The sequence below is a fragment of the Podarcis bocagei genome (genome assembly GCF_964188305.1).
Source record: "Podarcis bocagei genome assembly, chromosome: 8".
Classification (NCBI taxonomy): domain Eukaryota; kingdom Metazoa; phylum Chordata; class Lepidosauria; order Squamata; family Lacertidae; genus Podarcis; species Podarcis bocagei.
In genome coordinates, this window is record NC_138133.1 from 71,594,636 (window position 1) to 71,609,918 (window position 15,283).

Consider the following 15,283-nt stretch of genomic DNA (forward strand, 5'->3'; position numbering starts at 1 on the left):
TCATTCCCAGAAGCTTTTCTTCTCCATGAATTGCAAGCTTGTTGAGAAGGAATTGAGCCCACCCCACACTATTTTACTTATCTCAATCACTTCCCACTCCTCACCCTGCTTCTTTTCCCAGTTTGAAAAGTTCCATCAGATTACCATTACATTTGTTCATTGCTAAAGAAACCGATGAGCTTTTGGCTCAAACAGTTGCTACCTTGCAAAAGATATATGCAGTTTTGTACTGTTTTGCGAAAGGAAAAATAGACCTGCATGTTAATTTGTACATGTAATAAACCAAATGTTCGTGTTGCTCGGGCTTAGTTTCTAGTATAATGTATGTATGTATTTATGTACATACGCTTAACATGTTATTTTAGTTGTGTGCTGGTGTCCTAAACACACACACTTATGTACTCCATAATATTATGTGACTCAATGTACGCTTGTTGTGCTCATGAAGACTTGCTTGGTTCATCTTTTGTAGATGTTGTAGATGTTCCAGTTGCTGGTCTTGATTCTAAACGTTACAATGTGTTACTCCTGGATTTGAATCAGAATCTGCTGTATTTTTTTATTAGTTACAAAATCAAGACAGGAAAATATGAGTGAATTTTAATGTGACATCTGTGCAGAAACAGATTACATATAAATTTAAGCACCTCTGGAATAGAAAACAATGAATTCTGCTTTATTGATTCTTTATTTAATGTACATTTGTTTTTCAGTATTTTGATATTCCCATTTTATTTTCTAAAATAGACTTAAAATAAAATTTCCATATAATAGGTATATAGTTATATACTTTTTGTTATGGGAATTCAGTGATTACTGAGAGCGTTTCATGAATATCCTAACAAAAGTCAGTTTGCAAAGGTTAGTCCTTTTAGTCCATTCACTTTCTTTTCTGAGAGATCAGAATCTCGTATTAGCAGTCTTTTGAGATTCATTTTAAAGGGAAGGAGCTTAAAAAGCAGAGGAAGTTATGGTTTGGACATTGAAATAATGAAAACTGAGTTGCTCTCTTGGAACACAAGTGACCTTTGTTATATCCACTTTTAGTATACTCTGCTGTTCTTACAGGAGCTTTCAGGACAAAGATTCCTGAAGTCAACCATTTCATGACTTTCTTGCCAGCAGTAGGTTATTGCTACTGGAAGAGTATGCCTGTCTTTGATTTAGTCTGTGTAGTGAAACAGCAATATTAATTCCCTAGTGTGTGTGGGCAGTCTGTAAGTTACCTGCTCAGATATTGCTGGTGTACAGCTGTGGATTGTTGAGAGAAAAAGATGCAGAAAAGCCTAGTGATGATCCTTTGCGTATCTGGTGTTAAAGGTAGAAACAGTTGAACAGTATTGTTGATGATAGGCATTTTAATGCCTCTGTTATTCTTAAAGTGTTTTATGGGGTTTGTAGGTTTTGTGGGGGGTTTTCTGGTCTGGTTTTTATTATTAAACTTATTCTAGAAAAAAAGGTCTGCTTTCAGCTATGATGTCAGCAACATACAGTTCTGGGCTAAATGATTTTGATGTACAGAACATTGGTTTTCTGGTCCCCAACTTTACCATTTACTGCTCAGTATATCAAGTCCATAGTTTATCTTGTAAATTCACCAAATTTACACTTCAGCACTTTCCAGATGGAAAAAAGGAAGAAAGACTTTAGTGATATATAACATTGATCAAAGCAGCCTTTTACCCCTATAGAAAGGCACCAAATTACATCTTTACCGTCTCTGGCTGCATTCCCACGCACACTCACTGGAGTAAGCCTCTCTAAACACATGCATAGGTTTGTACTGTCAAGTCTTTTTTAAAAAATAGGAATTCAACTGGAGTGCTTACTGCTGTTTGTAAGAGTGTGATTTGTTAGTTTAACAGTTAGGTTTGTGTGTGATATACATACAGTAACACAAACTTTTTTTAAAAAAAGTTTTGTGTAAGGCAATTAACAAATGTGCATGCATTGCCTACTTCAACACAAAATTACTAATACATGATGCTGGTGGGTGAGGTAAATAGTAAAAAGGTGAATGGCTGTAAGCTTGTTGGAACGGTCTTTCCCATGCAAATACCTGTTCAGATTGTTTTCTGTTTAGCATCAGATGCGATATATTTTTCTACATAGGAGGAGCCATTAACTTATGGACTGCCCCTCCTGCCAGCACAATACAACTTCTCTCTCTCTTTTTAAAATTATTAAATTTTCCATTTTAACAATCCAATCACACCACATCATATATTCCGAATTATACATATTATTCAATAATCAAACAATTCAAACATTATGCCAAATTAGAAAAAAGATTCGGGGGCACTTCACCGGGCTCCGAGGTTGGTATACAACAATACAACTTCTCTCAATACAACCCTTGAGAGAAGGTCACCTGCATTACAGTTTCTAGCACAGGCCCTCCAGTTCCAGTAACACCTGCACCCTAACCTAAAAATAAATAAATAACCTGCAAAAGGTATTTCTAAGCTGCAGTAGAATAAATCTTCTTGACCTGTGTCCAGTTCTGTTGGAAGCTGTTTCAAAGAAACCACATCCTGTATTGATACAAATAGCAGGTGTAATGCTTATTGAAAATATTAGGATTTGGATGCTTTCCAATATTTGGACTAATTCCTGTTACTAATAAACCATGAAACTTTTCCCCACCTTTCTTTAATAAGCCTTGAAATAAGATCCTGCAGTCTCTAAATACTGTTTTTAGTTTGTTCTCTTTACATTCATCTTCATGGCTATGTGAATTCAAATGCTCTGCAAGCCTCCCTGCTTGTTATGTCAAAGTTAAAGCTATCAAGGTCAAAATAACTTTTGACAAGAGGCAGGATTTTTATTTTTTTAATGTGCATGGGTAGGTTGTAAACCATTCATTGTCATATATCAATTTTGAGGGCAAAATTGACATTTAAAAAGAGTGTAAGCCTTGTAAGATGACATGTTGTCATAACATTCAACTTCATATTATTGCTCTCCCTAGGTGTACTGCTACATATGATTGTGTTTGCGAGAGACAAATCAAATACTTTTTTCATACTCTGCTGATTTAAATATTCCTATACAGCACCTGGCAGAACTGTCACCTGACAGCAGCCATTATATCAACCTCCCTCAACAGCCACTTTGCAGTACCTATTATATCAGGCTGTGATAGAGGTCAGAAGAGAAGGGATGCAGGTGGTCTCTCCTGGTGCAGTTGAGAGGCCACCAACTTTTGGTATCTCCTCTTCAACTTTTTTCACTCCAGCTGGTCATTAGAAGAATTTGAAACTACAGTACTGTAAAAACTAAGTTCTTAGTTTCTTCCTTTCTGTTTGTGTTCCTTTTTTAGTGATTCTTCCTAACAACTTTGCTACCTATCCTGTATCAAGGGATACATGAATCATTTCAAGGCAAAATACACGAATCATTTCAAGGTGCATTGCACACAGCTGAAATAATTTGGCACCTGCAATCCTGAACTAGCTTTTGTAACAAACTAGAACAAAATAACTTCCCCCAGAGGCCCATATGTTATCATCGATTTGAGATTAGCCATGTTGAAATATGCAGCATGATGTTTTTGTAAAAACAACTTAGGTTTTGTAAATATACGCTACTAACACTAGTGGAACATTCGTATGTGGCTCTTGCCTGTAACCTGATGATAGAAGTTACCTTTACATAAGAAGATAAGAGCCCTGCTGATTCAGATCAAAGGTCCATCTAGTCCAGCAACCTGTTCTCACACCAGATACCCATGGAAAGCCCAGAATCACAAATAGTGTTCTCATCAACTGGTATTCAAAAGCACTTCATTTCTGACAGTGGAGATAGAATATAGCCAGCCTACATGACTTTGTTTAATCTTCTTTTAAAGCCATCCAAACTGCTGCTCAGGGCTCCTTTAGGAAGAAGGCCAATAGATATAGATATGGTAAATAAAATACCATATATACTAGAGTATGAGCCGACTTTTTCAGCACTTTTTAATACTGAAAATGCCCCCTTGGCTTATACTTGAGTGAGGGTCCTTTCCGGCTGCTCCTTCCTCCTCCTCCGCCTTTGCCGCTTTTGGTGGAGGAGGAGGAACGAGCAGCCCAAAAGCAACCCTTTTGGGCTGCTTGTTATTCCTCCACTGCTGCTGCCGCCACCACCAGGTTTGTGGTGTGGTGAACCGGCTTATACTTGAGTCAATAAGTTTTCCCAGTTTTTTGTGCTAAAATTAGGTGCCTCGGTTTATGTTTGGGTCAGCTTATACTCAAGTATATATGGTAAGTTGTGGGCCATCACTGCATCTTGTGAGAGTGAATTCTGAACTCCCTAGCTCAGGGTTGCCAAACCTTTTGGACTAGTAGGGACATTTCCATTTTCCGAGTGTACTGGGAGTGCCAGTCACATACTCACTGCCATGGGGAAGATGTGGCATAATGCAGGATGGCTCCCATAGGCAGTGTGGCATAACACAGAAATGGAGCGACAGACACCCCCAACAACTTTATTCTTCACAAGGGAAGTCAGCTATGTCTTGTTGACTTGGTTATGGGGAACACACACACAGTGATGCTGTTGCTATCCAATAACAGCCTGTTTGCACCACATGCACCTTTTAGCTCTTTCTCTCATCCTTCCAATTTTGAATAAATTGTACAGATGATGCTTTCCAGTCAGGATTGTCTGACAGGAAGGCGATCAGGTTTTTCCATCTAATCTTCATCTACAAAGCCAGCAAAATACCTGCCAAGATGGGTGTGTAGAGGAAAAGCCTGTATATTGCAGGACCTCAGGCCAGCTAGGAAAAGTCTATAACTCTCTGCCTCTGGGGAACGATTGTGAAATGTAAGGGGTGTGTGGCAGACCAGAGCATAGCACGTCTCGTCTCTTCTCTCCACGTGCAACAGAGGGAAAGGAGGAGAATATACATATTTTCGACATAGCAACCAAAGCTAATTTATGTGAATAGGTTTGTCATTGCACAGTTTAAATTATTTCATATGAAATAAAGAAATGTACCTAGGGAATTGGCTGCAGTGCAAAGGTTTGAGTTTTGTGGTGACTTAAATGCTTTGTTCACCTGTCTATATTTCTCACCCAGTCTGGGGAAACCCCAGCTGCAGATGAAACGTATTGGGTGGCATCAGACAATTCTTATTTTTTGGCCTAACTGTTGTTGTAAGGCCAAAATGCGATTCATTTCCGTGAACAAAGAACATGATACATTGTTTAAATAGGGTTTTGTATAAAATCTGTGCTGCTCGTGTAATAATTTTTTTATCTGTACAAATCTTGCTTGTGCCCCTTCAACTAGACATCTTTATAAACATTATTGTGATGTGGGAAGGTACACTTCCTATGCTACGTAATTCTTTTTCAAGGCTTATGCAGGCATATTATCACTTTCTTCCTAGATGTTTAAGCTAGAGTAATGAGAACTCTGTGAAATTGCTACTTTGTGAAACATGTTTGTAGTACTATTATATGTCACCGCATACACAGACTGTATACTGCATATACAATCAGTTTGCATGGGGTATACTGTGTGTGTGTGTGAGACTGAGTTACAGGGTGTGCATAATATACATGTTTGTGTCTGTAATGCTTTACTTCTAGTCTCAGGTGCCCAAGGATCGCCCCCCCCCCAAAAAAAAAATATTTCAAAATGTTAATAGTGATGGCACTGTTACTTCCATTTACACCTGAGAAACCTGGGGTTCAGGTTATCCCATGAGACACAGCCCAGTTGTCTACCTACATGCATAGAACTCCCTCTTTCCCTTTTGATACTTTTCAACTACACAACTGTATCAGACAGAACAGCTGAGATGGTTGGCTAGCATACTTTCAGCAATGTGTGTTATTTAAAAGCATATTTTTCTGCAAAGATTTAAGTGCAAAATGTCAATCAGATATCTTCCAGAAAAATTGTGATCACACACACAAAAAAGAACAACTGTAGCTTATTAAAATTAGTTAACTGAAACAAATGGCAGTTTTTATTTTATATATTTAATTGTGGGTTAACACTGTTCTTGAAGAGATAGTTCTGTTTTGACATAATTCTTACTAGATTCTAAAATGCTGTTCTGTCTCTTTAAACTATTCAGTCTTTTGAGCACTTTAGTGCACTACAACCTCCCTTGAATACAGAAACATTCCTGTTGTTCATTCACCAGGCAAGACACACCCCAGTGGATGCATACTATTCACCGATTAGCTTTCTGTCCTGTCAGTCAGTTGTCTGTGACTAGCACGTTATTCTGTCTTCTAGCAAGACTCTTCTGTGCCTGGAATTGAAAGCAGGTAGAGAGAATGTTGTGTGGAAATCCTTCTGTAAAGCTAAAATTGCTTTAATTTATTTTTCCAAGGGAAATGATTCGTTTCTGGTATGGCAAGAAAGGAAGAAAGCACCATTCAATGAAAAATAAATATACCCTGGTAATTCCTTTGAGAAATATTTTATTGATGTTTTGGCCGTCATTTTGATGATGATACCATGGCAAACTAGCAGTAGTTCCTGCTTTATTAATTCTAAGATTACCTGCAGAATTTTAAATTTTAGATAATTGCAAAAATACTGTAATTCTGAACAGTACAATATTTACTTAATAGTTGAACTTTGCAACCTGAGCATAATGCTTTAAAGTGATTTGGTTTAAACATAGGATGGAGCAATTTGTTGTAGGCATTGAGGGAAAATGCCTTTTAGGAAGTTTCTTATAGTAACTTGCTTGTTCTTGTGTATTTTAGCTAAAGATTATTTACAAACCATAGTATTAATCTAAAAATGCGCACGTTTTTCCAAATGTTAAATATGAATTTTGAATAATTGTATCCCAAGACCTTGTATTGAATCTGAAATCCAGTGTGCAGAAGTTAGCTTATTTTTATTTTATCTTTATTTTATATGTTAGTATTTTGAAAATGACTCGTAGGAAGCAATTAGTGCCACTGCAGTTGTTGGGTTTTTTTTTAATAAAATGGAGGATAGTCACTATGTCCTGGCTTGTCACTGTAGCTCAGTGAGTCCCTTGTGTAACTGTCAGAAACAGGAAGCAAGGAACTGCATGTGGAATACTTGAGAAAAGTTCTGTAACCAAGTGCATTATAATAGCATGGATTTTCTGCTTGTAGTTGCAAGGCTACTTTCTACAGAACTTACTGTGACTTGTATAAACTAATTCGTCTTTCAGGAGGGAGGAGTATTTCCTCACAGTAAGCAGTTGCTAACTGGAATTGTACTTCATGCCAAATTCTATATTTCTATGTTTGTCATAGTGGTATTTCATGATATACTGATTTAAGAATCTGAAATTGGAAAATAGGACCAATTAAGGCAATGGGGGGGCATACCACATTTTTTCTGTGTCTTGGTAATTGCATTAGTTTCGATCCTTTCTCTTTTGTTCATATAGGAAAGAAAATAATAATGATCAGACATTAGGGTTGGGGTCTGGGCATATTTTTAGGCACTGTCATTTGCATTCTATTCTCTTTGTTTAGAGACAGACATAATATAATACATGTAATGTAATTGGAAATGAGGAATAGAAAATAGTGACTCATCTATGGGGAGAAACTTCGCATGCAGGTATAGAAATCATACTTTGACATTTTTTTTCTTGCTTGTACATCTCTTTCTGAGATAAGATACCTCCATTACCAAACATTTTGACACATAATTAAAGGTACATCAAGTTGAGGCCTGTCATCTCACTCTCACAATGCTCTAAAACCCAGAGTTTGTAAAATGTGAGTAGTGTCCTCAAAGCACTAAATATGTGAGATAGCACAATAAAGAGAAAGTTCTAGGGTGGGTATAAGAATGCTGCCTGGAATCCTTTACATAGCTGAGATGTTTCTCTGGATTTACATGGGATGGTGGTAAAAAAACTAAATTATTGCATTCAATTCTGAATGTATTTCTGTGGTGTCATTTGAGATTATTGCAGTGCAGCTCCAGAACAGAGTTCTTTCTGTAGGCCGTCTGAAAGTTACGCTCCTTTAATCAAAAATTATTTTATTTAATTCTGAAGTTACTTGAAACAGCATTTTAGGGGCGTTGATTTTAAAATGTGTACCGTATTAGCTATTTTGAATCACTTTCCTTCTTTCTGTATTCTTTGTTAACTCTAATTGTTTTCACGGGTTGAGTACACCCTCATTTAACTCCTGGTACTTGAACAAGGGTGGTGCTGTGCCACTGAGCCTTTTGGGCTTGCTGATCAGAAGGTTGGCAGTTCAAATTCGCCCCACGGGGTGAGCTCTCATTGCTCTGTTCCAGCTTCTGCCAACCTAGCAGTTTGAAAGCATACCAGTGCAAATAGATAAATAGGTACTGCTGTGCCAGGAAGGTAAACGGCATTTCTGTGTACTCTGGCTTCCATCATCGTGCTCCATTGTGCCAGAAGCAGTTTAGTCATGCTGGCCACATGACCTGCAAAGCTATGGACAAACACTGGCTCACTCAGCCTAAAAAGCTAGATGAGTGCCGCACCCCATAGTCTCATTTGACTGGACTCAACCATCCAGGGGTCATATACCTTTACCTTACCTACTTGAACAAATCTGTAAAATGTTCACCCTGATTGCGTAGATGATTGTATGAACTTTCCCAACCCCTTCTGCCCTTACATGTGACCATTTCTAACATGGATTAAAATGAAATTTGGTATGCTCTTAATTTCAGTTTGGGGACCCAGACTTCACCTGCCGTTGTAACCATTTTCCCCAAAGGGTAGCTGTGTGGCATCTTGGATGAGGTTTGACAACATGGTACTGTGCAAATATGTGAAGAAGGTGAAGCACCCTGGAGAAATCTGGAGGGAGGAGAACTAGATTTTTTTCTATGCCCCCTATTCCCTCCTCCAAAGCAAGGGAGCTAAATTCTTCCCTTGGAATTTTTCCTATTTTTCTGGAACTTCACATATCTACACCTGCAGGCTTGTGTGTATGTGTGCCAGTACCTCACAGTGCACAAGAGACTAGTTGCCTTTACTTACTACTCAGTTCATGTTTGCACTGACTTGGTTTCTCCTACATTGAAAGCACTTCCTTAAGCATCTCCAGACTTCATTGAATACAAGGATTGAGCACCCATCCTCCTTTCTGTTCCTAGCAGAGGAGACGTGCGAAGAGCTTAACCATTGTGAGCTAGCACAGTGGTACCCACATATATGTCTTGTTACTGAAGAGAGGCATGCTGTATTTATTTGGGATTATGTCGCTTTCTGTGGCAGCATTTTGCATTATGCTATGGCCCATGGCTCAGCCATTTTTTGACTGGAACCCATAGCATCTTCTCAAAATTGCCCGTGTTCCCACTGTCCAATAAAGCTTGGCAACCCTTGATAAAAAGGGTTAGAGTCCACTTTATCAGGTACATTGAGTGTTATCCTAAGTTGGCAGCTATGCACACACATGTTTGTGGAAGAGGGATAAGGATGGAGAGAAAATCTAAATTCAAAAAGTGCAGGCAGACAGTTGTGTGAAAGTTTTTTTAATATATGTTTTTTAAAGGTCACTACATTGACCTTTCCTAAAGCAATACTATAAGACATCCTGGCATGGGTGGGTTGTAGGGGGGGTACAAATGCAGACAGCCGCTATCTTGATTCAGGCCGCAGCTAATAGAATTGAAGTTCCTTATTTATTATTTTATTTCATTTATTAAATTTGTATACTGCCCTTCATCCAAAGATCATAGGGTAGTTCGCAACATAAAAATGTAAAATAAGAGCACAAAATACACAATAAAACAAAAACAGAAGAATATCTCCCCTTCCCACAAACACATTTAAAAGGGCATAGAATGTTATTGAGACACTTTTTCCTGGCACCTAAAGATATGTAATGAAGGCTTCAGGCAAGCTTCCTTGGGGAGAGCATTGCACAGATAAGCAACTTGATCGCCAAAGTCTGCACCAGCTGAAGTTGCTGGACCATCTTCAGAGGCAGTCTTACAAATAACACATTGCAGTAATCTAACCTAGAGGTTACCAGAGCATAGAGAACAGAAGAGAGGCTATCCCTGTCCAGATTGGGGTACAGCTGGGCCATCAGCCCAAGCTGATGGAGGGCACTGCACCACTGAGGCCACCTGAATCTCAAACAACAGCAAAGGATCCGTAAGTAACCCCAAGCTGTGTACCAGCTCCCTCAGAAAGGGGTGTAGCCCCATGTAGGGGCAGGCAACCTCCCATCCATCCAGTCTAGGGAACCACCCACAGACAACGCCTTAGCCTTACCTGGCTTGAGCTTCAGTTTGTCGGTTCTCATGCAGTCCATTAATGAGGCATTGCAGTGGTTCAGCATATCCACTGCCACACCTACAGATGTAAAGGATAAGTAGAGCTGCGTGTCATCAGAATATTGCTGACACCATACTGTTTTGGGTTTGTGAGAGGGTTTAATCACTGCCTAGGATGTTTGTAGAGAAACTGACAGAATACCATGTGGTCTCACGTGTAGCTCCCTGCTGAAAGCATTCCAGTATATCATGAGGAACAGGTGTTAATTAGTTTACCCATGCTTGTGTTATTAACACTGTTTTATGACTTAAGAATATATAAAGACCTAGAACATAGTCCTATGGTAAGCTTGCAAGCAGGAAATAGGTAATGGACCTTTTCTGTGGTTACCCAGATGCAGGCATTCAGAGGCACGTTGCTGCCTCTGATCCCTGCAGGTAGCAAATACCCATGGTGACTAGCAGCTGTTGAAAGCCTTATCCTCCATGAATTCTTCAAATTGTGTTCTGTTTTTATTTAGTTTTTAAAAGTTTTTATTCTAAGTAAATGCTCAGAGATTTTTATATTGTGCGGTATATAAATTTTGTAAATGAATCTCTGTAATTCTGTTATAAAGCTCCTAAATTGGTGCCCATCGCTGCATCTTCTAGTAGCAAATTTCACCATTCAACTATGTACTCTGTGATAAAATATTTCACTTTGTCCTGCATCTCCCACCGTTCATTATAGTGAGAGAGAAATGCCTCCTCACTTTCTTTCTCTACAAGATGCATTATTTTATATTTCCGCTGTGTGTGTGCCACACAAACCTCCAAAGCCACAAATGTTGTAACCTTTCCTTGTAGGGCAGTTGTTCATGCTAGTGCTTGCATGCCAGTGGCTGGAAGGTCCAGAGGCATAAGTAGGCAGAGCAAAAGATGTGACTCTTACCTGTATACCAGGCACACCCAACTCCCAAGAGACTGCAATCTACTCCCAGTATAAAATAACTGGCAGTGATCTACCCATTGTCATTGGAGGGAGGAGGAGCGTGCATTTTGAGGGGGGTGGGGATTGACCAGGGTTGTTGAGCTTTTTTTGGCGGGAGGCGGAAACATTACTTGCCTGCGATCTACCTGTTGACCGTTTGGACACCGCCGCTGTATACAATAGGCTGCATTCCAGCCACACCCAAGCCAGAGGCTTACAAATATGCACCCTCTCAAGGTATTATCATAGTTCACAGATACAGTCCAGTCAGGCGAAATTCTCTGGGGGGAAGGCATGGAGCAGGGCCAGTGAGGCATGTGGATGGCCTTGTGAGAGTCCTGAGGGCATGATAAGTACAGGGGCGTGTCTTTCAGCCTAGTCCTGAGATTGTTGTATCCAACAAAGTAGCTCCTTTAGTGCTAGGACTTGTGTCTGTGCAACTGGACTCCCCCACCCCCGCTAATCTGCTCCAGGGGGCTGGGGAAAACTTGAGAACAAATTTGGAGGAGGTCTGCAGGGAGGGGAAGTTCCATTGTGCAACTGGAAGTTCTTTTGTCAACAGAATGACTTTGTTGGATGCAGCCCAATTTGGGGGCGATATTAATAGCATGAATGGCTTCTTTGGTAAACAGAAAATATAGAAATTAGATTAGTTTTCTTTCTTTCATGAAAACAGACAGCATTTTTAAAGAAGACTGTTTCTAATATATTAGGAGTTTCTAATGTACTGTACCTATACCCATATGAATTCCCATAATCCAACCTTTGGTGTGAGATTCCAGAAACATCCTTAAAGTTGGATGGACCCAATCAGCCTCCCTGGTACTATTGTGCAGTGGGATTGACACTGCAGTTAGTTGCTTTAAGATCTACAGCTGCTGTATTATAACGAACAAGAAAAAGTTAAGCTTACTGAGAGTTCTGGCTAGAGTCCATCACTTTGGTTCATTAAAAAAAATTTCTATATATTCTGTTTTATAGTTACATAATTGCTTACTCTTCTACAGACACAAATAGCTTTGTAAACTGTATCTCTGCATACATTTTCACAATTAACATTAGGCAGTTTTATTACTTATAAGTAATCTGATATACTAGTGTTCTAAGAAGAATGCAAAACTATTGATGGCACTGCACTGTGGTCACCTAACATCTAAGCTATTATAGAATATACTTGTTTTTCATCAGTCAGCATTGATGCCCAGCTAAAAATGACAGGCAACATTTAAGAAAGGAAACTATTTAGTGATGTGTATGCCTACATACTATTTTATAAGATGTGCTTCTCCGATGAAAATATATCAGATTTCTGGTACTATTTTGTTGAGAACGTCTGTTGTTATATGTGTTCATTCTAAATTTGAAATGTGTCTGAGCATCACATCACTACAATGATAAACGTCTAATTACATTTTATTTAATTTATGTTTTGTTTTGTATGTTGCTTGTCCTTTTTTTTAAAACCCTGCCCAATGTCTCCATAATCTTGTCATTTATTTTCTTGCTCTTTATTTTTCTTTAACTATGAGTGGAATTATTGTCTTCCTGTCTCCATATTCAGGTAGTGTCAGTGGCTGAGTATCACCGCAGGATCGATGCTTTAAATAGTGAAGAACTGCGCACACTCTGCAGACGTCTCAAGGTGCTCTCTTAAGTAGTTAACCAGCCCTCGTCCAGAGGCTAGAACTTCTTTCTCTGTAGTGTCCTTGATGAGACTAGTCTCATATTCATTGTGTTTGTCTTGGTTACAACACTGCAAGAACCCAGCAGAAAATTCATTCCTCATGAATTTGTCTCCCTATGTAGTGGTGTGGCTGAATGCTTTGACATTTGTGGCAAGTGGTTCACTTCTAGAGCTTAGCCAAACTTTTGCAACTTTCAATGTCCATGTCAAAATTGTAATGCATGCAAATTTTGCATGCAAAATCTATTAAAATAAAGTGCTTTTTCACGTTTTGTCCAAATCCTGGATGCTAGTTACAGATCAGATAAAGCCAAAGGAAAGCTCCCCAAGGCAAGGCTGCTTTTAATGCTCATGGGAACTACATAGACCCTGAGCAAGCACATGGAACGCAGCTTGAGAATCTCTCTACTCTTCTGAGCAGAAGATGTGTGGTTACTGAAGACTGTTCAACCAGTTCCCGGCTCCCCTAAGCCAAACCTCATACAGGATTCCTTTTTATGCTCTTGGTATGTTTTTCTCCATCCTCTGTGGCTGTAGACAAGGTTGGCAGACTCGCAATAAAGGAACTCCGCGTAAACTTTAGCTCTGGGTTGGGATAGATTCCCAAGGTTCACTGTGGCCGAAGGGGTTGGCTGCGCTGTACCAATGAATCTTAAAAATCAGCACCTTTACTTTTTAGAATTCAGGACCTGGACAAAAAAAAGGAGGGTGAAATTTGGGGCTAGTAGGTGAAACCATGCCATAAAATGGAGGCAATAACAGAAGTGAAAATAGAACCAAAAAGACTGTTTTGGCTCAGCTCTAATTCTTTTATACCCAGGGGAATTTTCTATTTATTTTTTGAAGTTTTGCTCTCATTGCTGCACATCTTTTCTAGACTGCTGAGGACTTACTTCACAGCTTGGGATGGAAGTTTGTGTTGAATTAAGAGCATTTCAAAAGAGAATGCAAAGAGCTTGCTTTAGCCCCAATTCCCAACTGCAATATTAGCCCCAATTCTCAACTGCAATAAAACCCCCTTTAAATGTTTGTGAAGGATCATCTATATCATTGGCCACAAGTCAGAAAGCTTAAAAGAAGTGCCCTATGTATGGCTCAACACCTAAAAGGCTAGTTTTCCTCATACTTTGCACTGGCCAAATGGTACCCCTTGTCTTGAGTCAAAAGAACAGACTGGATATACAATTTTATTCCCCTTTACTCCACTGCTTTAAGCTTCTTGGGTAATGCCAACCCTTTCTAAGCTTCTTGCCATCACTTTTGCATTCTCAGCAGATACACTTCTTTCCGCTTTGGCATATGTACACATGAATATAGTTGTGTACATTGTTGCTGAAAGCATATCTTTAAAACTGCACGAGCATTTTCTAAAGCTTGAAGAAGTAAACCGTATTGAATATTATCAAATGAATAATAAAAGCTCTGATCCAGAGCTTGGCTAAGCATTTGGATTTTAAGCCTCTATAATGCCATTCACTTCAGTCTGAGTAAATCAGTATAAATCCAAATATGTTTCAACTTAACTGAGATATGGACTGAACTGAAAGGGTTTTTTAAAATCGTTGTCTTTCTGGCTCATATTTACAATTGGCTAAATGTGGAAGAAAATGCTTTCATTGCTTTCCTAATTCTGCTTACCAGAAAAGCTAATGTTTCAAGTGGTGCCTTATTGACCTATTTTATGCTATCTAGTAATGAGCTAAGAGTCCCGATAATGTGAGTGAAGGATACTTTTTCTGCTTTGGGATAATGTCTTTAATAGGTTCAGTGTTCCAAAAGATAGCCTCTTTTAATTGTGGATATAATTTAGTATGGAGAAAGAACAGATGGGGGAACCAACATTTTATTATATTCCTATGGGTAAAAATGTCACTTGGGCGGTTCAGCAAAATACCTGTTTGCATATGAATTATTTGCTAACGTTGGATGCTGAATTGCTTGTACTTTTCAGATATTTGTATTCATATTTCAGAATATGATCAGTAGATAAACTTGGGTTTTGTACAATAGCTGGAAATATATAAATAGCACCTGCCACTATACAGTAGGAAGGAGAGCTAAAATAATGCTTGATAAACTTTATCGTTTCCTTCTCCAAAGAGAAATTGTGGCACAGGAGTACTCCTTAAACACAGTCAGGGGATAGGATGGGCTTCAGGACTGCCAATTCTCTCTTCTCTTAATTGTAGTGAAACATTTTGCCAGCAGCATCACTGGTTAACATTTTTGAGACAAATGCACCATATCTTGCAACTATATTATAACTTTCTCTAGCTTGTAACTAATGTGTATGTTTGAATTCCTTTTTGTTTTGTGTGATAATACTTCTTTCTTAGAAGAAGTGGGAAAACTTTTACATGGAATGGGTATTTAACATTTAACCACAAACTATAGCCAAGAACAAATGTTGTGG

General features: G+C 38.8%; 1 protein-coding gene across 9 annotated transcripts in view; it reads left to right on the top strand.

Moving 5' to 3' along the window:
• The window catches only part of OXR1 (oxidation resistance 1), a 189,363-nt gene that overhangs the window by 163,572 nt on the left and 10,508 nt on the right, over positions 1 to 15,283 (top strand). For 5 of the 9 annotated variants that reach the window (XM_081204469.1, XM_081204470.1, XM_081204471.1 and 2 more), the window contains one exon: positions 12,748 to 12,828. The exons of 2 other annotated variants lie outside the window; for them this stretch is intronic. In XM_081204469.1, the coding sequence (XP_081060595.1) occupies positions 12,748 to 12,828 (81 nt within the window). Of the gene's footprint in view, positions 1 to 6,267; positions 6,406 to 12,747; positions 12,829 to 15,283 lie in introns of those variants that run through there. 2 more of the 9 variants (XM_081204472.1, XM_081204473.1) reach the window with 2 other exon arrangements.